Genomic DNA, 26302 nt, shown 5'->3' with positions numbered 1-26302 from the left:
AGTTTCGGCTAATAGACGAGGACCGTTCACATCTTATGGACAGGCCCTATTAGACCTCAGCAGGATGCATGACCTCATTATTTATAATGGTCTTGACAGATGGCCTGCATCAGGTGGCTTTACGTGCTTTCCACATGGGGGAGGCTTCAGTGTTGTGGACTACATCATGGGATCCCCTGGCTTCACATCTCACATCACTGACTTTACCGTAGCACCTCTCCCTCCAGGGGCTGATCATACCTATCTTTTCTTTAGCGTTTCTACCCCCGCCGCACAGTATTTTCTACCCCATTGAGTTCTTACTCCACCTACCATGATATACGCTTTGATCGCGATCACTCACCTACTTACTCTAGCCATCTGTACATACTTCTCGCATACATTGACTTTATACCCCTATTAGAGGACCGTGTTGCCCTAGTCACCCGCTCACTACATGAGGGGGGGAAATCTTTTGGCGAGCTTTTTAATGTGAGCTTTTTTACCATTTCCTTTATTTTTGCGAGCTTTTTTTAGAAATCCATACATGTTTTTGTTATAAGAAAGATGGGGAGGTTAGAAAGAGGGGGAGAGAATATAGGATATGTTCATTTTCATAGCATGTGGGAGGGGTGGAAGAGTGTATACTATGCACAAGGGGGGGGAGGATATGAGTGGCAGTAGGAGGCAAAAAATTATGGAAGATATGTCCATATTCAAAGTAGAAGGGAGGAGCTATGGGAGATATGTATATTTTAAAAGTGTATAATTTGAATCTTTTGACCTCATATTTGGATTCCTCGTCGAATTCCGGTCATTTTGAGTACCAACATGACCATATTCTGATAAAAATTGGAAAAATGGTGTTTTTGTCATTTTGGCCTGTTTGGGGCCTGTTTTGAGTCTAGCGCAGACTCAAAACAGGCCCCAAACAGGCCAAAATGACAAAAACACCATTTTTCCAATTTTTATCAGAATATGGTCATGTTGGTACTCAAAATGACCGGAATTCGACGAGGAATCCAAATATGAGGTCAAATCTGTCAAATTATACACTTTGAAAATAAACAAATTTTCCACATGCTCTCCCTTCCCCTTTACATTTAGTAGATGAACATAACTTTCACATTCCTCATCCTCTCTCTCCTCCTTGCACTCCTCTTTGCATACCTTATAAGTTCCCCCTCTACGTTCTCCACTATGATAATGAATATATGTTCCAACTCCCCTCCCCTCCCTTCTCCATGCCACCTTACCCATGCGCCCGTCCCTCTCCCTTTCCTTTATCTCCCCTCCCCCCCCTCTCTCCTCTGAACTGCAACCACAACCCAAACTTTCAACCCACCCCACTCCATGACCCCCCCCCCTCTCTCTCTCTCTCAGGTGAATGAAAAGCTCGCAATATTCATGAAAATTGAAAAAAAGCTCATGACAAAAAGCTCACCAAAAAATCACACCCCTACATGAGGCTGCTCTTCACGCCTTCCCCCACACCACCCACCCACCACCACCTAGGACCGTACCTTGTAATAGCTGGTACGATGATGAGTGTAAGGGTTTACGCTATCAACACAGATTCGAAACCAAAAACAATCTTCTGAGCGAACCAGAGACGGTACGTGAGTACCGTCGACTGGTACGCAAGAAGAAACTTGACTTTGTGCGCCGAAACTTTCCCTACACCACCCACTCCACCCGCCCACCACCACCTGGGACCGTACCTTGTAATAGTTGGTACGATGATGAGTGTAAGGCTTTATGCCGTCCAATCATATTCGAAACCAAAAACAATCTTCCGAGCGAACCAGAGACACTATGCGAGTACCATCGACTGGTACACATGAAGAAACTTGACTTTGTGCGCCGGAGCAAGGAGGAGCTACTGAACATTGTGCTTAGTAACAACTCTAAGGACTTTTGGTGGAGATTTCTAGAGGGACGGTCCCCCTCACCACTCACTGACACTCAGGTGTGGTTTGATTATACACGCACACTCTATGATATCCCAAATCAGCCAGTCCCTAACCTATCACACATGCCACGTCTCACATCTTGCACCCTCTTCACTAGGGGGGGGGGTAAAGGATGTTGTAATGAAACTTCATAATGGCCGAGCGAAGGATCATGAGGGACTATGCACTGAGTTCATTGCATATGGGATTAACCTCCTAGCCCTGATCTTAGCAAAGCTATTCAATGAAGCTGTTTGCTTGGGGTTTCCACGCACTTGGACTTGGACCATTAACACTATATCACCCATTCACAAGGCAGTGGATCCCATGAGCCCGGAGAACTACAAGACCATTATGATTGGACATGCCATGTCCAATATTTATGCATCAGTACTTGATTCTAAGGTCAGCAGATTCGCGGAGTGTCGAGAACTCAGAACAGCAGGACAGGCCGATTGTTTGGGTCCCCCCATTACAGCTAGATGCTGCATTTCAGGTCATCACGTACCTGTACCGAGTCAGGGAGTATGGCAGTAAGGATGTATGGCAGTCCATATTGGGGGCCAGACTTGTCGGATGTTCCTCACCAGATCATTCGGGCGGAGTTTGGGTCCCCCCATCACAGCTAGATGCTGCATTTCAGGTCATCACGTACCTGTACCGAGTCAATAAGTATGGGGATTACACCTCTGGGCGTAGCAGGATACCATGGCTAGCACTTTCCTCTTCTATGGCACTTGCAACAGGGGGAGACTAGAGGTGCTGTTATGCACGCACAGAGAGATGGTTTGAGGGGCTAGGGCAGAGGTTTGACACACAAATCATACTTGGGGACATCCCCTTCTTGTTTAGAGTTGGAGCCTGACCGACGGGGGTCACAGTGGCCCTGGTTAGACGCAGAGCTACGACCAGGAGACGTACCGGGACTGCATCCTTGAGGGGCCGAGAGCGCTCTATTGCTGACCTCATGCCTCCACTACCTCATCCATCCTGATGTCCTGCTGTTGATGATAAGGATGATGATAATTATGATGATGTTGATGATGACGATGATGCTGAGATTAATATATAGTCAACTATCGACATGACTATGTTGTACTAGGACTTAGTACTGCCATTTTGCATTTTTTGCATTCTGCATTGGTTTGGATGCTCGTTTAGTAGCTCCACTACCCAGCTCATTGTATCAAGTTTTTCAGTCTCATAGACCCATCGGTCTTTTGAAGACTTTAATAAACTTTCTTTCTTTCTTTCTTTCTGATCATCATGTCTTTGGACAAGAGAAACTTAGGTATTATTATTATGCAAATCAAAAATCTAATCTACACTGTCGACTATGCATGAACACGGAATTCATAATGCCCATTCATCTCCATTGCTTGAACTTGCAACACACAGTCCCGCGACCTCCTCTGCTACATGTGCACTTTCTCCTTTGTTCTTCTGAGCAATATCATCTCGCTTTTTGAAGCGATATTCTTGTTTATGTCCAAGCTTGCCACAATATCAATATTTCTGCCCGTCCTTGTTCTTTGCTTTAGATAACTTGCTTACGAATGCTTGTTCCAGATCGATGGTCAGTACCTTGCACCTTTCTTCATCCAATAGCATCGAAATCATTTCTGAGAAACTTGCATCATTGTTAACTCTTAGGATCTTAACGATCGTCATAAGCTGGTATAAGACTGGAAAGAAGTACAGCTTTAGATGCTCTCCAAGCGTCTAATTTTCTGTCATCTTCAAACCAAAAAATTGTTGCTTCAGTGATACCTTTGAGTTTCGAAACCTCGATCCAAACAAAGTCTCTACTGCAGTCCAATTCTTGCATGCCGTTTTGGAGAGATCAAGATGGTGGCTATACCTTCCACCAAGTGCTCGCCCGAGAATTCCTAGAGCCTTCTCATTCCTTTCTTCCCATCGATCCACCAATTCGGGGGAGTCATGTGCCTTTTTCCCGGTCAGTTTCTTCTCAGTACTTGAGACTATCGACCAAAAGCCCTTCTCCATCAAATACAAACGAAGCGTGAGCTGCCAAATCGGAAAGTTAGTGCCATTGTAACCAGCTTCACTGCATGTTCAGATTTATTGTCCATCTTCTCTGCTCTGATACCACTGATGGATCTTAGCTCGTATAAAACTACTGCATGCAGTAAAAAAAAAGGAGATCACTACCTATTCCAAGAGCTGAGCATCTAGTGCATGAAATAATAGTAAAAGATATGCAAAAGTATCATTTATTCATAGGCGACAGCTTTATTCATCTCCTCAACTCAACCGAGCTTTACAACCCACCACACTTAGATACTACGATTGATAGACAGAGGCACCGAGCCATGAATTATAAGGGAGACTGTCGCCACGCTCATCACGATTGGCTTCCAAGGCATAATCATGTGCACCAACTCCAGCCACCCGTGATCACAAGAGAGACTATGGCCTCTAATCTCTCTCTTGAAGTACTCCATGCAGCCAGCCATTCGAATGACAAGTGGCTGATCCAATCCCTCCTTTCAACCATGCTTTGATATTGACCAACCTAGAGTTTGCTTATCACCAACAATGCCCCCTCAGCAAACACAACAGAAATCCGCCAAAAAAATCAAGCTCAATCAACGAGCTAAAGCACAGATGCCGAAGGAAACATGGCTGAAACCGGGGGACGACGTGGCTCGTTTGTTCCTCAACTCACCTCCCAAGTCCCAATTTGAGAATTTGTCTCCAATCCGCAAGCTCGACTTGCTGGAAACTCCTGTGAAGGACAAATAGGCATTCGCAGCACACACAGAGGTGTCAAGCATCCACCTCAACCATGATGCCCATGGTGGGAACCGGATCCACCTCAACCATGATGCCCGTGGTGGGAACCGGATCTTTCCAACTCTTTCGAGTGTCTTCAAAGCCCTCATGCATCCCCTGAGCCTCTGTAGAGGAAGGCGCACACATACACACACACACACCTTTTTTTTTTTTTGGTGGAATCTTTGAGTCATTATATTACAAAAAAAGCTATCCCAAAAAGGGAGAGCTATAATACATCAAGAGAAAATCTCACTGTAGGACAAATATACATCATGATCAAAGACATGAGATTGCAAGCAATCAAAAAGCGACTGCTGCAAAGAGTGTCTAAAGAAAGAGAAATTGGAAAAAACAGGATCACCAAAGACCCTATTATTGCGATCCTTCCAGAGAGTCATAAATTTAGTAGAAACATAGACCCAATGAAACAATATGAGCTACATCTAAAACCTGGTGGTAACAATGGCATTCGCTTAGGTATAGACTAGAGAAGCATAGTGTCACCACAATGTAAATATCCTAAGTCAAAGTACAGTTGACCATTTATTTGATCATAATTAAAGAGTTTTATATGTGTTAATTACGGTCAAAGAGTTATTTTAATGGTCAAAGGATTGACTACGGTCAAAGATACTTGACTCTAGTCAGTAAACCTGACTACGGTCAGAGAGTGTTGACTTAGGTCAACAAGACTTGGCATGCGCCAAGAGGGGTTAACCCCGGTTAACCAAGATGTGCCAACCTCGGTTGGAGAGACTTGGCTATAATTAAGGCGCCTTGACCTTGGGTCGAAGCTCTTTAATTATAATCAAGAGTGTTGACTCCGATCAACCAGAGAAAAAAAATATATATATATATATTTATATATATATATATATATATATATATATTTGTTTAGATGTGCACATGTGTTCAGTGGGGACGCCCACCGTGACTAGGATTAGTCCACAGTGTGTTATTTGCATGCAAAGCGCTAACAATTAATGGGTACCATGGTGGTGCGCTTTAATTAATTGTTGTAGGTACTAGGAAGGATTATTTTTCCTAAGCGAAATGGGAGCCTGACAAGCATCCAGGAAGCGGTTCGTGTGACCGAGAGCTTTGAAGACTCCAGAATGGCCCTAAGTGGCTTGTAATAAGAGTTAGTCTAGATTGTAGACAAGTGGCATGTTGCCAATTTGAATGGGGTTTGAAGCCCTTGTAAAGAAGGATTTCTTTTCACGTATAAAAAAAAAAGAGAGAGACTTACGAGACAGCTTCCTGCTGAACTTTTGTAACAGTTTTTCTGAAAGTAATAAAGACCTTCGGGGGGGTCCAGCCCGACAATTTGTCCTGGGCCCTAATGTATGATCAGAGAGAGAGAGAGTGAGGGAGAGCTGTGGACAAGGGAGAGCTGTGGACAGTTTGAATTCCGTCGTTGACGTGAAGCCTTAGCTGTTTTATTCCCCTCCAGTTCGGTTTTATTGGTATCAGAGCGAAGGTTCATAACTTTCTCAGGTTGTGACGATTCAGCAAGAGAGAGAAGATCCAACGTTGACCCCGAAGAAAGGATGGCGTTGCCCAGAGAGGTGGCAGTTGGAAGGCTTGGGGCTTCAAATTGGACGGGGCAAGAACATTAACTTTGAAGCCTAGGTGATAAATCGATGAACGTACTACAGGGAATGACCTCTGTACATCGAATTTCAAGCAAAGCACGAAGGTGTGGACACGCCTTCGCGATGGAGGATTCCGAGTTTGTGATGAATGTGTACGCCTCTGTTGCGCCAATATTTGGGGTCCCGTGAATATCAGACGGACGGACAACGTGAGCTATTCCGCTGTCTAACAGAGATGCCGACGAAGACCTTCAGCGAATCTTCGTGAAGGCTTTGATCGATGGTCATCAAGGTGCAGGCGCGACGCGCGATGATTCCTGCATAGCCAAGGTTTGAAACCTTTGGCTGAGCTGACGTGGCCAGGGTGCCACCTAGGCAGACACGTGGCATACACAGAGCTGACGTGGCAGGCACGCGTGGGTGCTGACGTGGCAGCATGTGCAGGCTGATGACGTGGCAGTACACGTGGCATCCAGCTGAAAACTGGCGTGGCACTCTGACACGTGGCAGCCAGGCTGGCAGACCTGTGGTTAGTGTGATCTTATTCAAACTAACTGCAGTTAGCTGACCCTGGTTAGGGATTTGGTCAGAAGACAGCCTAACCAGACTGGACTGGTGTAGTTAACCAGTTTGCTTCAGTTAGGGGCCAAGTTACAATCATCTAACCAGACCAGAACAGGACTGATCTGGTTAATGTAACCAGTAGTTACCCATCTGGTTACTGTTCTTTCAAAAAAAAAAAGACAGTTGCAGAGAGTTTTGGCTATCAATTTTCTCCTGCCTGTCAGACTTTTACTGTCAGAAAAGTAGCAGAAAACCAGAGAAAAGCAGAGAAAACAGAGATTTGCAGAAAAAGGAGTATGCATGCCTTTGAGCAGTAAAAAGAGGGAAAAACAGATGCCTTTTGAAGCCATCTGCAGCAGCCAGAAAAGGGCAACATAGTTGATGATGCTTTGGCAGTTGTGTGGGTACATGCCTTGAACTGACAGCCCGTACTGGCCTAGATTGTGAATGCAAAACACCTCTTGTTGAGGTACCTTTTCTGTTGGAAAAGCAAAGGTAGTGTGCATTAGTTACTTGCACAGTGTGAGAAAAATCTGCAGATCTCAGAATATGGATCAATCACCTATCCAGTGGGATTCTCAAGATAGGGATGTGCATCCAAGACAGAGGAATGTGCCACAATCTCAACAAGAATTTGAACAAATGGTACGCACTCGTATACAAGAACTGGAAAATCTTAAAAGAGATCCCAGGGCTCAGCATTTGTTTCCAGCAGAGGCTATGCCTAATCCAGTATATGACGTGCCAATGCCAGAGGCACACTCTCGTGTACAGTCTGAGAGAGAGAGATCTCATAGATCTCATAGGAGACGGTCCCATAGTAAAAAGAGATCGAGGCGTCATCACCGATCTCCTAGTCCATCACCGTCTACCTCAAGTTCGACTTCTGTGTCTTCTTCTTCCTTATCAGATAAACCATCCAGGAAAAGAAGGAAACACGAGAAGTCTGGGAAGAGAAAATCTTCCAAAGCGACCAGGGAATTTAAAGAGGGAGGAAAATCTGTTAAGTTTATGACCTACAATGGACAGTATGGTCATACAGACAAAGCATTGCAGTTTATCAGACAGTTTGATGCTGCATTCGGTACTGAGAAATTTTCAGAATCCTCCAAGTTAAGAATGGTCAGCCTACACTTAACAGCAACGGCTAGTGCATGGTGGAGTGCACTGACCACAGATGGGTCAGCCCCAAGAAAGTGGAAGGGCTTCAAGAAAGCCTTCTACCAGCAGTTCATGCCTAAACAGTTTAGAGACCATGTTCTTCAAGACTGGGACAGCTTGCACATGGATGCAGGAGATACAGTGGATGGGTACAACCAAAAGTTTTGGGATGCTTATTTGCAGGTTGCACCGTTCAAAAAGATCTCCAAAGGTACCCAGATGAGGAAGTACAGAGCAGGTCTCACTCCAAGAATTCAGGCAGTAGTGAATGCTTTGGGGGCAAAGAATATTCAAGATCTTATGCATTCAGCCTCAGTAGCGAGTCTTGTGCCGCTACAAGATCCATCTACAGTGCCATCCTTGCATGCAGGACGTGCTGATAAAAAGAAAACTGATTTTCAAAAATCAGAAAAGAAAGAGTCCCCTAAGGCTGAAAAGAAAGGGTTTCAGCCTCAGAAGCCGAGGGGTACTCAGTTCTCGAAGACCTATAAGGGCAAATCTCTATTTACCCCTGAACAGATAGCGGAATTCCGTAGAGATGGGAAATGCTTCAGGTGCGGTAAAGAGGGGCATGTGGCTGCCCAGTGCCCAGAAAAGCCTTCATCATCGAAGGGAAAAGAGGCAGAGAAGCCACGAGGACCGCAAAAGCCAATGGCGGGGGGTATTCCTGATATACTGGGTCATGCTTTGAACCCAGAAGAACGAGAATTGCTGCTATCATGGGGCAAAGTTAGAGACCAGCAAGCGCTAATTTTATTTGATCCAGGGGCTACTGATAATTTCATATCAGAGGATCTAGCCCTGAGGCTGGGAATAAAGACGGAAGAGTTAGGCAGGGCTTTGGATGCCGATCAAATGTTTTGTGGGAATCCTGTGCCAGTTACTCCCTTGATAGGGAAGCTCCGTCTTCATATTCAGAGTTATGTGGATCAGGAAGACTTCTTCATTTCTCCACTGAAACATTATGATGTAGTTTTGGGGATGCCTTGGTTTCACCGCAAGGCAGTGAAGTTGACTCTTCCTGAAAGGGTGCTGGAATTTGTACATAGGGGGAAAAATCAGCGTGTAATTGCCAGGAATAAAGGGGACACTATCCCCATTGTATCTGATGTTTCATGCGGTAAAGCAATAAAGTCTGCAATTTCTGCGTACATGGTTTTCGTAAAAGAAAAAGCGAATGATATGCATGCTGAAATGAATGATGCAGACAAAGATAGGTTTCAGTTTTTGGTAAACTTTAAAGATTGCTTTTCTGATGTTTTACCAAGGGAGTTACCCCCAGAGAGACCAGAAGATCATCAGATAGAGTTAATGCCTGGTAGTGAGCCACCAAACAGACCCCCTTATAGAGTCAGTGCGACTCAGAGAGAGGAGATTATGGCTCAGGTACAGGACTTGTTGTCCAAAGGGTTGATTCAGCCCAGCTCGTCTCCTTTTTGTTCCCCTGTACTGTTAGTACAGAAGAAAGATGGTTCATTCCGTATGTGCGTCGATTATCGCGCACTGAACAAAATGACCATCAAGAATAGATTTCCTATTCCGCGTATTGATGATGTCTTGGATCAGCTAAATGGAGCTTCAGTTTTCAGCAGGATAGACTTGAAGAGTGGCTACCACCAAGTGAGGATACAGCCTCAGGATGTGCACAAGACAGCATTCCGCACTACATTCGGGTTGTATGAATACTTAGTGATGCCTTTTGGGTTGACAAATGCTCCAGCCACATTCAATAGAATGATGGATCGTATCTTCCGGAAGTACAGGCATTTTACGGGTACTTTCTTTGATGATATCTTAGTTTTTTCTAAGACAGAGGAAGACCACAGAGAACATCTTGCTATAGTGTTTCAAGAGCTGAGAAATCATCAGCTCTATGCCAACAGCAAGAAAAGTGAATTCTTCCTGGAAGAAATCCACTATCTGGGGCATATAATATCCAAGAATGGGATACAAATGGATCCAGCGAAGATCCGTGCCATTCAGGAATGGCCAGCTGAAAACTGTGCATGAAGTTCGAAGCTTTTTAGGCTTGTGTTCTTACTACAGAAGATTTATCAGACACTTTGCTGATATCGCAGCTCCATTACATGACCTCACTAAGAAAAATGCAGCTTTCACATGGGGATTATCACAGAAGAAAGCATTCAATACACTCAAGGAAAAGTTGACTACAGAGCCTATTCTGGTAGTTCCGGATCTGTATCAGTCTTTTGATGTGGATTGCGATGCTTGTGGAGAATGTGTTGGGGCTGCATTGCATCAGAATGGTCATGTAGTAGCCTATGAAAGCAGACGACTTCGGGATGCGGAAAGATATTTAGGAATCTATGAGAAAGAGTTATTGGCTGTAATTCATGCCATCCATACATGGAAACATTATCTTTTGGGTGCAGATTTTACTGTCAAAACAGATCACCAAAGTCTGAAATACTTTTTGACTCAGACCAAGCTTTCAGAGAAGCATATGAAATGGGCAAACATGCTGTCAATGTATCATTTTCAGATTGTCCATACCCCAGGAATTCGGAACAGAGTGGCAGATGCCTTGTCCCGAAGACCCCAGGTCAATAATGTAACTATTGCTTATCATCAGGACCTGGAAGGCATGAGGGAACAATATGCTCATGATTCTGATTTTGGTGAAATTTTACAGCAGATGCAAGAGGGACAATCTACCAGTCACTATTCCCTGAAAGATGGGTATTTAATGAAAGATGATTGCCTATGCATCACCCAGGAGATGAGGAAAAAGATTTTGGGGGAATGCCATGCACCTCCCTATGCTGGACACAGAGGAATTACAGCAACAACTCTAGCACTAGAGAGGTATTTCTTTTGGCCAGGAATGCGGAAAGATATACATCATTTTGTTACTGAATGCCTTACGTGTCAGAAAATGAAGTATGATAGACAGAAGGCACCTGGCCTACTTATGCCTCTTCCCGTGCCTCAGGCACCATGGGAAAATATTACAATGGACTTTATTTTTGATTTGCCGAGATCAAAGTCAGGGAATGATGGGATTTGGACTATCATTGATAGATTCAGCAAGCAAGCTCATTTCATTCCAGTTCGCAAAACCATAAAGGCAGATCATATGGCTAAGCTGTTCATGGCACAGATCTTTAAACATCATGGTATGCCTAAGTCCATTGTTAGTGATCGAGATCCCAGAATGACCAGTCTATTCTGGAGAGCTTTATTTGATAACATGGGGACGAATCTGAATTTTTCTTCTTCTTTCCATCCCCAGACAGATGGTCAAAGTGAAGTAGCAAATTCTACCATTTTGGATATGCTGAAATGCTACGTGGGTGACCAGAGTTCAGACTGGGAAAAGTACCTACCCTTAGTAGAGTTTGCTTACAATAATACAGTACATAGCTCTACAGGGAAAGCCCCTTTTGAAGTCATATATGGGAAGGTGATTTTGCCACCTATATTAAGGACTAAAGATGAAATATTTGCAGCTGATCAGTTTGTAAGAGACCTCCAGACAGCTTACAGCCAAGTCCGGACAGCAATTGAAAGGTCTCAAGAGAAACATAAAAGGGCTGCAGATAAACATAGGAGACAGCTAGATCTCAAGGAAGGGGACTGGATACTTTTAAGGTTTGAAAAAGCTAGGCTCTGCAAGTTTAAAGGCAAACAGAAAGTGTATGCAAAGTTATCTCCCAGATATTATGGCCCTTTCAGGGTTACAGAGAGAATAAATGAAGTTGCATACAGATTAGCATTGCCAGAGCATTGGAGGATTCACAATGCATTCCATGTGAGTCTTCTAAAGAAATTTCAGGGACCAGAGCCTACAGAACCAGTATCAGAAGATCCACCAGAAGTGGATGAGCTGGAGGAAGTCCTTCAGCCAAAGCAAATTGTGTATAAAGGCCCTCAGGGTAAAGAATTTTACAGGTATCTTGTAAAATTCAAGAATTATACGGCATTAGATGCCAAGTGGATGGACGAAGACATGTTATCCGATCATCCACAGCTTTTGGATGTTTACAAGGAAGCTTTTCAGTTGAGGTCAACTGAATAGAAGCCGAGGGGATGTCACCACAATGTAAATATCCTAAGTCAAAGTACAGTTGACCATTTATTTGATCATAATTAAAGAGTTTTATATGTGTTAATTACGGTCAAAGAGTTATTTTAATGGTCAAAGGATTGACTACGGTCAAAGATACTTGACTCTAGTCAGTAAACCTGACTACGGTCAGAGAGTGTTGACTTAGGTCAACAAGACTTGGCATGCGCCAAGAGGGGTTAACCTCGGTTAACCAAGATGTGCCAACCTCGGTTGGAGAGACTTGGCTATAATTAAGGCGCCTTGACCTTGGGTCGAAGCTCTTTAATTATAATCAAGAGTGTTGACTCCGGTCAACCAGAGAAAATATATATATATATATATATTTATATATATATATATATATATATATATATATATATTTGTTTAGATGTGCACATGTGTTCTGTGGGGACGCCCACCGTGACTAGGATTAGTCCACAGTGTGTTATTTGCATGCAAAGCGCTAACAATTAATGGGTACCATGGTGGTGCGCTTTAATTAATTGTTGTAGGTACTAGGAAGGATTATTTTTCCTAAGCGAAATGGGAGCCTGACAAGCATCCAGGAAGCGGTTCGTGTGACCGAGAGCTTTGAAGACTCCAGAATGGCCCTAAGTGGCTTGTAATAAGAGTTAGTCTAGATTGTAGACAAGTGGCATGTTGCCAATTTGAATGGGGTTTGAAGCCCTTGTAAAGAAGGATTTCTTTTCACGTATAAAAAAAAAAGAGAGAGACTTACGAGACAGCTTCCTGCTGAACTTTTGTAACAGTTTTTCTGAAAGTAATAAAGACCTTCGGGGGGGTCCAGCCCGACAATTTGTCCTGGGCCCTAATGTATGATCAGAGAGAGAGAGAGTGAGGGAGAGCTGTGGACAAGGGAGAGCTGTGGACAGTTTGAATTCCGTCGTTGACGTGAAGCCTTAGCTGTTTTATTCCCCTCCAGTTCGGTTTTACATAGATATATAGAAACATAGACTAAAGAAGCATAGGCATATATGGAAGCATATAGATATGGAAGCATATAGATCTATATAGAACATAAAGCATAAATAGCATAGAAGCATAAAGGTATAGAACCATATAGAAACATGTGCAAGCATAAACATCTTATCTATATGCCTCAATTGCTTCGAGAGACAAATGAACTATTTCCAAATGAAACATAGAAGCATAAACAATGGCATCAAGCATAGGCATATTGAAGCATAGAAGCATTTGTTGAACTATTAATTGACATAGGCATATAGAAGGATAGGCATTCAAATAGGTATATGGAAACATAGAAGCATAAAGAAACATAGAGACATTTCCAACATAGAGGCATAAAGCATATTGAAGCATAGATAGGCATACGTAGACATAGGCATACATAGCAACAATAGGTATACATAGACATAGGAATATGAGAGACAAATGAATCAACATCTTATCTATATGCCTCAATTGCTTCGAGAGACAAATGACGTATTTCCAATTTAAATACATCTTAAACCCAATGAAACATAGAATCATAAACAATGGCATCTAAGCATAGGCATATAGAAACATAGAAGCATTTGTTGAACTATTAATTGACATAGGCATATGGATGGCCGACTAGTAGCAACGTGCTTAGAATAGTTCACAATAAGAGCATATGTATAAGGGGCGTTGCTTGACATTCCAAGCACTACATTTGGTCGTTTGTTCAGCAAGACCTGGCAGCATCTTTCCATATGGCTTTACTTTGGATAGCGATCTTACTTTTCCACTTAATGTTTACGTACAATCTGATGTCTCCAGGGAAGCTTTGGCTATTTGGAGCTGATCTTTAATGAGACTTTTTAGGACAAGTTTGCTTGTCATCATTTTAGCGTGCAAGCTGCCTAATGATAGGACAAGACTTTTGAGATTTGATTGACAAAATGCCGACAAGTACATTCATGGTTCCTTCCTTATAGGCGATATTCAAGGAAAAGGTTCGATGATTATCTACATGATGCAAATTTATGAGCACCAACAGCTGATGGGAGCAATATAATCAAAATCATGATTTGCAATGTATCAAGCTTAAGGTAATTCTTAAGTCCTACATATGAGGGTTAAGATAATGATTAAGGCCAATGTATGAGGCTTAGGCTCCTACAAAAACGGCTTGAGACCAAGGGATAAGACGGGTCATATTTTGCTTTCGGATGAATTTGTTGTTGTAATATGGGGCTAGACACACATGCCCACTCATACCTTTGCAAGGATCATCTCTAAGGACTGCTGCCTATACCCATTGTGTTATACACAATTTGGTGGTAGAGATCTTGAAAGAAGATGTTCTCTTTGGAGATATCATTACATACTAAACTTTGAAAGGATTGATGGGTGTCTTTCACCTTCATAAACTAATTCACAATCAAAGGTTGATATGCTCAGACTACTTCCCTTATAGTCATACAATCACATGCATGCCAATAGTCATACATGACTCACGAAATACATGAGTAGCATTTGGGTGTACTTACTTAATTCGTTGTTGTAATATGGGGGCTAGACACACATGCCCATCACCATTATAATTCAAGCACTCATACCTTTGCAAGGATTATCTTTAAGGGTTACTGCCTATACCCATTGGGTTATGTACCATTGGGTGATAGAGATCTTGAAAGAGGATGTTCTCTTTGGAGATATCATTAGATACTTTGACTTTTCCAAACTTTGAAAGGGTTGATGGAGTGTCTTTCACCTTCATAAACTAGGATGGTGACTACATAAAAAATCTACTAGCTTTGTAAACTCAATGACAACTAAGGGTTGGTGGGATACTCATATTGCTTCCCTAGTGGTCATACAGCCGCACACATGTTAATAATCATACTTGCCTCTTGAAATACATGTAGGATCTCTTGGATGCAAGATTCTTATGGAACATTAAAAGGCGTGACTCAAACACTGAGTTTCTCCATAGAGTACCTCTTGCTAAGGCTACATATTTGATTTGTTTTGATGTATAATTGCATTTGATATTGTGACATCGATAACAAGTGGAACTCTGCATTGAAGCCTGCAGTCCCACAATAAGAGGTTTTTGATATCACATATCTTTTTTGTAGATGGATGTAGGTGAGTGGAGTTCCTTTGATATCATCTGCGTTTGACAAAGCTTGTCAAATTTATTATGCCTTGGCAATGCAAAATTGCACCATATGGTTGTATAAAAACCATACTTTGTATTGTCTATTATGTGATTTATTGTCTGGTTTTGTCTACTTTTGTGGAAGCTAAAAGTGGGTTTGTCAATATTAGTTTTGCAAAACATACATACATACATACATGTATGTATGTATGTATGTATGTATGTATATATATATATATATATATAGTCCACAAGATCCCATGTGTGATTTTTTGGATAGCATTGGGATATATAGATTTTAGGATACTTTTGTTGTCACATATGGCCTCTATAATCAGTTTCAAGAGCTTCTTATGGAGGATTTTGCTATTATGTAGGATAAGATGGTAGATAGCCAGTTATGTGGAATGACTCTATCTTGGATGACCATGGTAGAACTCTTGGTGCTTTTTGTTACATGGAGTGCTCTAAATAGGAGAGAGGTCCTACTTCTACTTTAAGAGTTCAAGTACCACCCTGAAGGATGAAGAACTTATGCAGCAAGTAGTCTTAGAAGGTCCCTCTTGATGGGGCATATAGAGATGGGAACAAGATGGATCCATCAGATGGAGGGGAGCATTTTCAGGGATAGGTGTCTAATTGCTGGCTATAGGTCTCTTGTGGGACAAAGATATGGTTGTTCTAGTGTAGTCGAGGGGAAGATTGGTTAAACCTTTTGATGAGGTTGTTGATTTGGATGCACAACTAAGCCAATTAGAGTGGTTAGCCATGTGGAGTTAAGTTGTCGTGCTACTAGCTAGTACTTTGACCCCCATTTCAAGACCATTCCCCTGGGTATTTGGAGGCTTTGGTCTTATGGGGGTGTACCCACAAAATATCTTCAGTGGGACCAAGTGAATGGGCGTGGATTGTTGTAGACAATCCCTCCAAAGAGTCTTATTTTCTTCAGCTATACCATTAGTAATGCTAGAAAATTTCAGATTAGAGATAGAGGTTGGAGACCTTCCAAAGCTCACATTGGAAGAGCTTTCAGATTCGCCTAGACTTAGATAAGTCCTTTAGGAGGCTTTCGAAATCCTTCATCAATAGAAAATTCTCTCTTTTTTTTTGCTTTTCATTCATGGAGGGGCTGCAATAAATCAGTGGAGGAACACTTTTGGGGCTGATTCCTCGATTCAGTGTCGATGAGTCCATTCATCATGCCTCTTGCAATGTAGATGGGTCAAGATCATCTGGGCTGGATTTGCAAGACTTATGGGCAGATTGGTTTCCTCCACCTTGTTCATTTAGAGAATGGAGAGGCAGTCCTTTCTTCTATGAGTTTGGTACTGGCATCGTGTGACACTTTCAGCCACTCCCATGGTTTCTTTCATGCTTTGTATATGCTTAGATATTTGATTGGTTTCTTATCACTTTTTTTCATGCTTGCATTATATATTTATGCCTTGAATGCTTTGCTCTTTGTTGCCTCTCTCGTACTTAATAGAAGGCTACATAATGGAAAAAATAATTTAGATGACATTGATATGATAAGAACTGTTAATATTTTTTTCCACTTTATGCGTGCTTGTGGGTAAGCACATAGGTATGCACATAGCCAATTAGTGGTGGTTCTGGGTTGTGTGGGCACTTTTATCAAGAGACTATATACTGATGTAAATATTTTTTTCTTTTTAAGTTTGTGAATATATCTTGCAGGGGCTTCAGTGGGAGATGATGAGATGCAATGTGGATGTGCCATGCTCTCTGGAGCATGGTTCCCGTATGTTATGGTGTTGGTTGTAAATGACAAATGTTCATCAATATTGCCCTTGTCATGAGTCCATGTTGTCATGAATGGCTTCTGTCTCGTCATATTGTCATATGGACATCAATGTATGCTTTTTATTGTGGTTATGTGTGGGCAAACACGCATTAAATGTCGTTATGTGCATGAGTGAAGTCTAAGGCTGGAATTTGGGCATTAATTCACGTGATGAAGTGGCTGGAAATTCTGGAAGCAAAAGCGTGTGCATGCAAGGTGGCCACGTGAATCTATTGTTTAAGTTTCTGGTTGAGGAGCTGGCATTATACGTGGTTGAATCAAGCATGAGGTGTTTGCTGTTGTACGAGGTGGCTACGGGATGCTATTCCTCACGCTTCTGCATGCTGGAACCACTTCGTGATTCTCCATCAGTCCACACAATTTCCACGATCAGCACGACGTGCAACCTCCTTCTCTGTCTACGATTTCCTTCTCCACCGAACACCTTCCTTATCCTGCTTCCTTGCATTCAGCCTTCTACAACACACGTCCTTCCTCCTCTCCTCTGGAATTCTTTTCTGTCCTCCATCTCCCCCCAAGTGCCATCGCCACATACCTTTTTCACCTCGCTCTCCAGAAGCATGAATAATAGCATCCCGTAGCCACCTCGTACAGCAGCAAACACCTCATGCTTGATTCAGCCACGTATCATGCCAGCTCGTCAACCAGAAGCTTAAATAATAGATTCACGTAGCCACCTTGCATGCACACGCTTTTGCTTCCATAATTTCCAGCCACTTCATCGCGTGGAATTTACCACTCTCCCAACCATTTTCCCCAAACTTTAGGCTAAAGAAATAAATGCCCAAATACAAGCCTTAGACTTCACTCATGCACATAACCCTCAAGCAGGACATTTAATGCATGTTTGCCGACACATGACCACAATAAAAAACATACATTGATGTCCATATGACAATATGACGAGACAAAAGCCATTCATGACAATATGGACTCATGACAAAGGACAATAATGATGAACATTTGCCATTTACAACCAACACCATAACATACGGAAACCATGCTCCGGAGTGCCTGGCACATCCACATTGCATCTCATCATCTCCCACTGAAGCCCCTGCAAGATATATTCACAAACTCAAAAAGGAAAAAAAATTTACATCAGTATATAGTCTCTTGATAAAAGTGCCCACAAAACCTAGAACCACCACTAACTGGCTATGAGCATAACGTGGTATTCAAGTTATGCTCTCTAGGATCAAACAAGCTACCGCTAACATATTAAACTCATTTTCGTAGAAAAGCATGCTCTTAGTAAAAGTCAAAGATGAGGGTGAGGATATTCAATACTTCCAACATGATATCCTAGTAGTCATTCACTTTCTAGGCAACATGGTAAGGTTTTGTAGTTAAACATTAACCTTGGGGCTGAATTTGATGAATGAAGATTTACTTTCATTTTGATAGTAGTGCTTGATTGGGAAAGGGATATGCAGCTGATCCATGTTGGTTCATCAATGTTTTGATACTCATTCTAAAGATGTGGAGAATAAATGTAACTTCAACCAAAGAAGGAGGAGGTATGTACCACATTTACACCTCCATTTTGCCTTGGATCGTCTTTTGTCATGCCACGTGGACCTCCGTACAGTCTTAGAAACCATTTAGGCTTTATATCATCATCTACATATTGACTCTATATGATGTGTTATAGATTGTCAACAATATTTTTGAGACATTAATAAATATTTCTTTCTTTCTTTCTCTCTTTGTCCTTGCTTTTCCATTGACTTCAGTTCATAAGATTTGTTAGCATTATTACAAATATACGTTTTCTACAAAAAAATGCTAGTATTTTTTTTTAAACGCAAAAAGTAGTGCTAGTTATATTGCTTGAAAACGAGAGTAGCCTAAAGGCCAGCGGGCTGCAATCACGAAACGGATACAGCCCGTGGTAACAAAATACTAATTACAAGCCTCTCAGGGCATAATCATCGGAGTGTGGACAAACAGCCACGGTGGGGGGGAGTAGTGCCACTGAAGACTCTGAGCAGAGTGCTGGAAGAACAGCTCTCGATGGTCCCAGTCGCGAAGGAAGCGCCGTCTCTTCTCCTTCCCTGCCCGGGACTCCCCCTGAATCTGATCCCACTGACCCTTGAGCGTGTGAATGATCGTGCTCCAAATGTCGGCTAGGGTCTGGGTAGCAGAAGAAGCCTGATCTCCTAAGGTCTGTGCGCATCTCAAAGTCAAGAAGGAGTATGGCAAGGTGCTGGCCATTGTGCTAGGCCCACTCCGTCGCCTCTGAGAATGTGAAAATGTTGTCCAAAATGCTGCGATCTTGGACAAAACCAGTCTAGGTGTCATGGATCAAGTCATGTAGCAGGGGGCGGGTGCGGCTACTGATCATCTTGGCGAGGATTTTATAGCAGTCGGGAGGAGGGTGATAGGGCGCCATGGTCTGATCTCCTGACGGTCCCCCCCTTTGGGGATGAGGCAGATCAAGCCTGTCGCAAGGCTCTCTGGCATCTGTTCGCTGGAGAAGATATGCTGGAAGATTGCGAGCAAGGGCTGGTGGACCTGCTCCCAGAAGGTGGTGAAGAAAGCTCTAGAAAGCCCATCCTCACCTGGGCATTTCTGCCCATCAATAGCGCTCACCGCATCCTGCATCTCTGCCACAGTGAAAGGGGCGAGAAGGGTTTCACTCATGCACTGCACGAGCGACGGTGTATACCTCCACACCTCCTCCCTGCAACGGCGGGCACGGGGGTCTGGGGGCTCCTGCTGGAATAGGGATCTGTAGAAATCTGTCGCCAAGTCTCGGACCTCGTCTGGATCTATAGACACTACCATCCTGTGCTCTAAGAGATCGGAGTTGTTCCCCTGCTGACCTCTGGCCATGGGTCCTGAAGAACTCTCTGCACATCGCTGACATAGAAACGGTCCAACCGCTCCAGAAGTCTGCCTCCCTCCCTCCTGTAACCCCAAGAGAAGTCCAAACTCCCTGTCCATCTGCAAAAGGAAGGCTCCCTCCAGCTGTCCCGACCTCCCACAGCGAACAAGGAGTCCCAATTTGCCTGCTCCGCTGAGCTGTACCGAGGAACTCTGGGCCCCGTCCCTGCTGATCCTCTAAGGTCTCAAGGTTATTGAAGTCCCCTCCTACAATCCAAGAATCCATCTCTGGCAATAAGTCTGTCAAAGAGCTCCAGAAAGCGGCTCTCCGTCTGAGGTCGGTCAGGGCATAGATATTGAGGATGCCGATGCGGGATCCCTCAATATTCAAGCCCACCCAAAGCGCTCGTCCTGGGATCAGGGTGCCAAAACCACACACATGCTGAACTAGAGAAGTGTCGATGGAGGTACAGACACCCCCGCTCCTCCCCTGCTCGCCAATCGAAGGTTCCCAGTAGGTGTGGGAGCGTCTTGTGAGGACCTTCCCACACTTGCTGGTCTGAGAAGCCGAAAGCTTGTGTTCCTGCAATAGGAGCACATCTACCCTTCCCACCAAGGCTAGCTGGAGCTCCTGTCTAAGCACCATCTTCCTGGGGCCGCGGGTTTCTGATGAGTGGAACCCGTTGACGTTCCAAGAGATAATGCGTATACTCATGAAGAGGGGAGATGGGCCACAAATAGCTGTCTGCTTGCGGTCGATGTCGAGGTGGTCGGAGGATGTCCAGTGTGCAGACGAAGGCGCTTCTGTGAGGGTTTCGAAGGAGAGGCGGGATCATCGGACCCATCCTCTAAAACCTTCAACAGAGGGGAGAGGCCCTTCGTCCCATGGTGGTAAGCTCTCTCTAACCAACTCGACGCCTCCGCCAGGGAAATACTGTAGAAGCCCGCTACCTCTGAGGTCCTCCACGGGCGGAGCCCTTCCGCGTAGATCCACTCCAGAGGCGGTCGAATAATGACCAAAAGGCGGAATCGTTTGGCGCTGTGGCACCATCTCAGACGAACGTCACCCTCCTTCCACTGCTGCTGAAGAAGCTCCGCTGCTCTGCTACCGATCCAGTCCTGCACCTGCTCCTGGGACTGATCTCGAATCGTCTCCCAAACATTTTCATTCGTCCATTTCTCATTCCCGTCACTGGTGATAGTGAAGGAATAGCTAGGACCATCGTGGGGGGCAAGGACGGACACCTTACCCTCCGCCCCCTTTCGGAGGAAGAAGATGCTGATGTCTAGGCATGCAGGGAAGGAGCCAATACCCGCTGCATCCAAATAATCCCAAGGTCCTACTCGGTAAAACTCCAAAGGTAGAGCTCTAGGAGCAGCCCTTGGGTGTGGGGACGAGGATGAGGAGTCTGAACCAGAGAGAGGGGTGCTGGCTGTCGAACAAGCTGGAGTGGTGCTGGCCATCTGCGGGGAAGGGCCTCTCCCCTCCACCGGGCCAGGAGGGGTAGGCGCGGGGGAGGTCTGTGTTGGCTTCGGGGCCGCAGGCGGCACAGGCAGAGGGGGGGGTTTCCTCGGGATCATGCTCGAGGGAGAGAGGGGGGCCGAAACCAAGGGTGCTGGGGGGGATCCTGGAGGGGGGGGAGGGGGGGGGGACCGAGGAGGAGGGGGGAGGGGGGGGGGCGGGGTGAAGGAGGAGGGGGAGGCTGGCTGATCTTCTCCTTCCCTTTCTCCTTCCCCTTACCGGGCTGCTGCTGATTGGTGACCACAGGGGGCTCTTGCTGTAGATGGGAAGGCTTTTTTGGTCCTGTTTTGTTTCCTTTCCGTTTTCTTTTGACCTCAGTCCAGCCTTCCCCTTCGGGAGGGGGTGTCGATGCCTGGCGGGGGGGAGGTTGTAGACTTCTATATAAGTTTCAAGAGAAGCTGACAAAGCCATCAAGGATCATACATAAGACTTTACCTATTGTTTTTTATCTATCTTAGAAACCATTTAGGCTTTATATCATCATCTACATATTGACTCTATATGATATCTTATAGATTGTCAACAATATTTTTGAGACATTAATAAATATTTCTTTCTTTCTCTCTTTGTCCTTGCTTTTCCATTGACTTCAGTTCATAAGATTTGTTAGCGTTATTACAAATATACGTTTTCTACAAAAAAATGCTAGTATGGAATAGTTCACATAGACTTGATTAAATAATCTTTTTATGGTTTTGTGTCATTATCCACAGTGGATTCTTTCAAAAGAGAAGCTAGAAGTTGGTACTGTGAAAGCCTTGGCATGGAGCATAGATGGAAGTCAGCTAGCACTGGGAAGCACAAATGGTTTGGTTCTATTTGCACATTTGATCCAAAGGTCACAAATTCTTATCTTGATACATTCGTAATTACCTAGAGAGAACCCTACAGAGAATATGTTGATGTTATTACTATCTACATTTGAAGTATAAATTAGGAACATGGTATATCTGTAAGTTTCCCTCATGCATTAACTCAATTGATATAAAAATGGTACACTCTCAAGAGAAGGGAAATTCATGTATGTGAGGCCAACATAAAGATCGAACCTAAGTTATTTAGTGATAATTATGGTCACCAAAGACCAAGGATTGTCTATTATTCCTTTAAGAGGAAACGTGTACTTAGTATGTTAGAGGCATAGCAATTGTCCTACAAGAGTTTCTTCCCCGTACCCTTTTGAGGTTTCCGCTACCTTCATTAACTCTAGTGGTCAGGCTTTAGTAGGGATTTCAGGGCTGCCACAGCTAGACAGTTGTCATTCTTTATGTTATGGCAGAAGATACTTTTCTCTACTTTGTTGCCTAAGGAATAAATGACAAGTTATTCATTTCTCCAATTGTTTTGATCATTGTTGCAAAGAGAGATTGTATGTGAATATAATGCATGTTTTCATTGTAATACAAATAACATATTCAGTTTTATTGGGGTGATTGTTATTTCTTCAAAAGGTCCTCACTATCTCGAAACATAGAAGATCCCGAATTCAGTTCAAGAAAATAATTGAATAGGTCCATGAGTTCTTTTGATACATTGGTTTTTGAGGAAACACATGGCAGAAAAATAAAATTAGTTTGATAAATATTGTGTATGTGTGTGTGTGTGAGAGAGAGAGAGAGTTTTCAAAGCATCCCAAATCAAAGCCCTTTCGCGCGAAGATTGCGGAGCATAGACTGAGGCAAATTCAAAAATCTATCCTTGAATAAGGCATTGTATGATAATCCATCTGCCTTGATGATCATTGAGGGCCACAAGCGGCTGAAGATCATGCTTCACCAAGAATGCCACCCCTGAGAAAGAGTGTTCCCCAGCATAAAAAATGTCATAACCAGCAAAGTGTCCAGTCTGACCTGCAAATATTTGTTGGTTATGCTCTTGTAAATGCGACTACATCTGGCTGTAATTTGTTGAGATACATCCACACATATTTCCATTTTCTACCATCACACATACCCTGTACATTGAGGGTGACACATTTGATATGATCAAGCATATTTACAGATATAAGACAAGTGTGTACAGCAGCTAAAAAGCTGTCTATGATTGCATTTCCACCTCAATATCTGGGCCTCTCCCTTGAGAGGAATAATCAGCTTGAGGAGAAGCCAAGAGGGCAGCAACTTCCTCTTCTGGAAATAGAGTACGATTCGCAATCACTGCAGCCCAAGTAATACCAATTCCAGAATTCTCTTCAAGAGTTTTTCCGAGTTTTTCCCTATGAAGATGCATTCCAAGTCCTGGAAGGCAAGGGTCTCCTAGGCGAGATAACTTTTCTAGGAGTTTGCCAGGCTTCAGTCAAGTTATTTCTCTCACCTTTGGTTGAGAAGTAATGGGCATAGAAAGAGGAGTATTATCATTCAATGCAACCTGCGTTTTGCCTTTTTCCTTTTCAACAAAAAACTGTCTAATTCCCTTATTCTTCATCCATGGAGACACTATGCTTTTATCTGTGTTGACTTTAATAATGCTCCACAACAGGGAGATAATACCTCGGGTAACACTCATATGTTAGCCTCTTAAAAGCATGCATGGTCTCAAATTTTGCTTCAGCTTAGCTTGGTTGATCTCTGGAAGGAATTACAACCCATGATGCCAGGATACACCTTTCAGCATAATGCCCAATCTTCTTATCAGGCACGCTTGGATCGATGGTATGGAGTTGATCCGCAGCATTGTGATAATTTTACTTGTAAACTTTGGATTGGCCATGCCTTCACACATTCGGATCATGCGTCTCTTTGGTTAAGGCTCTCTCTACGTGCTTTAACAGACGACAGATTGCCTTGCAGAAGGCTACTATTGATAAATAATAGTTATTTGGAGCATGCTGATTTTAAAGCATTGATTTGTGATGCCATTCAGCCACTTTCTCATCAGACACAGATAGATCTTGATTATACATGGCAGGCTTGTAGACTCGCTACATCGATCATGATGTATTTTTTTTGCGCAAAAAGTAGTGTTAGTTATATTACTTGAAAGCGAGAGTACAAGAAGGCCTGAAGGCCAACGGGCTGTAATCACAAAACGGATTGAGCCCGAGAAGTCAAACTGCTAAATACAAGCCTCTTAGGGCCTAATCATCGGAAAGTGGACAAACAGCCACGGTGGAGGGGCGTAATGCCACTGAAGACTCTGAGTGGAGTGCTGAAAGAATAACTCCTGGTGGTCCCAGTCGCGAAGGAAACGTCGTCTCTTTTCCTTCCCTGCCCGGGACTCTCCCTGAATCTGATCCCACTGACCCTTGAGCGTGTGAATGATCGTGCTCCAGATATCTGCTAGGGTCTGGGTAGTAGAAGTAGTCTGAGCTCCTACAGTCTGCGCGCATATCTGGAAGTCCAGATATGCCAGCCTGTGATGCTACCGATCTCCCAAACTGGGTGCTGAGGCATCGCTCCTGCATCCGTCTCTGTCAGATGCCAGGGGAAGCTGTCCATGTATGCCCAAGTGGCCCGCGTGATGAAAAAGACGGGATCCTGCCTAGAGAACCCATAGGCCAAATGATGTCCCGGCTCAGTGCTGCACCAACAGACGGCTCCCCAAGTGATCGGTCCTAGCTCGGGTGTAGCCCTAGCTAAGATCCCCATGATTCCCTTCCAAATCGTCTGCGCATGCAAGCAGCTCCAAAGGCAATGCTTCAGGGACTCCTCCTCCTGAAAACACATCTGGCAAAGCCCCTCGTGCCCCATCTGTCTCAGCTAGCTGCCAACTGGAAGCCCCTTGTGTGCCACCATCCAAAGGAAGTAGGAGATCTTCCTCAGACGCCAGCTATCCCAAAGAGTCTTCCAGAAGGTGCGAAGAAAGACCAAGGATATCCCCTGGGCATACCACCTATGTGCCTGTGTGGGTAGCCCACGCTGGAGAGCCCCAAGAGCACGCCGACCCGTGCGTGCACTGTAAGAAAAGAAGGGGGTAGGGTTCTCTGAGGTCTCCGATGGTGGCCAACGCCACTCCCCTGGGTCCCACTCCACCTCTGACAAGGAACGACCCTCCCATATCCAGAGTCTCCAATCCTGGTCCTGCATAATCCAGGGGCCGATATGCCACGTCTTCCCTTGCAGCCCTACAATGCGAAGGCGTTGCCAGGGAAGCTGGGAGTCGATCACGGCCTCTCCGCTCTGTAGGCAACTGTCATCAGTGATGGAGAAGAAGTGTATCGAAGAGTCCGAGAAGAGGCCTGCCACCACCAAAGGAATGCCTCGTGGAGTGAACTGTCCTAGCCACCTCTCATCTCCCGGGAAGAGCTGTCCGGTGTCTACGGGAATCCTCCAACCTGCAGGGATGGCAGCATCAATCTCCGCTCGCCGAGCCTGGATCCCACGTGCCGTACCTATTGCTGCTACCAGCTCGCCTGGGCTCAGCTGGCTGTAGACGTCCCTCCAAACTCGAAACGAGCGTGCGGGCCCACGCGCCCAGAGCGCCCAGGGGATATGGGATCGCTCTCCAAGCTGACGACCTGTATCATTTGTCACCTGGCTGCTCCAAATCAGGGCTGTCTGTCTGTCTCCTCTCGGCAGCTAGGGGGGACCTGGGAAAGGCTGTGTCGCAACTTCCTCCAGACCGAAATGAGGCTACGGAGGAAGGGGGAACGGAGCTGAGTCAAAGGAGTTGAAGTGAAGATCCATCGGATAGAAGGCTGCCAAACACCCCCTCTTTGGGGAGTACACGCACTGAGACCATGCTGTAGCAAGAGCTTCCATGTCTGTCCTCCTGGGGTCAGACCGCGGATGACTAGCTTGCCAAGAAGTGCCTGACTGTGCAACTCTGGATCTATGATGCCGAGGCCGCCCTCTGCCTGGGGGAGAATAACCGTCTGCCAGGCGACCCTAGCTCTGGTGGTGCCGGAACCGTCTGATCCAGACCATAGGAAGTTATGCACCAGTCTCCTCAGCTGGGCT

General features: G+C 44.4%; 1 protein-coding gene across 1 annotated transcript in view; it reads left to right on the top strand.

The window, feature by feature from the left end:
- LOC147899065 (uncharacterized) overlaps window positions 1-26302 on the top strand; it is a 205116-nt gene that overhangs the window by 33626 nt on the left and 145188 nt on the right. The window contains exon 9 of the mRNA XM_087378640.1: window positions 22118-22242. Coding sequence (XP_087234766.1) covers window positions 22118-22242 — 125 coding nt within the window. The remainder of the gene's footprint in view (window positions 1-22117; window positions 22243-26302) is intronic.

This window comes from Dipteris shenzhenensis, chromosome 8 (genome assembly GCF_047967505.1).
Source record: "Dipteris shenzhenensis isolate YYH24624 ecotype China chromosome 8, Dip_SZ_1.0, whole genome shotgun sequence".
Taxonomy (NCBI): Eukaryota; Viridiplantae; Streptophyta; class Polypodiopsida; order Gleicheniales; family Dipteridaceae; genus Dipteris; species Dipteris shenzhenensis.
This window is presented reverse-complemented; position numbering and strand designations above follow the sequence as displayed.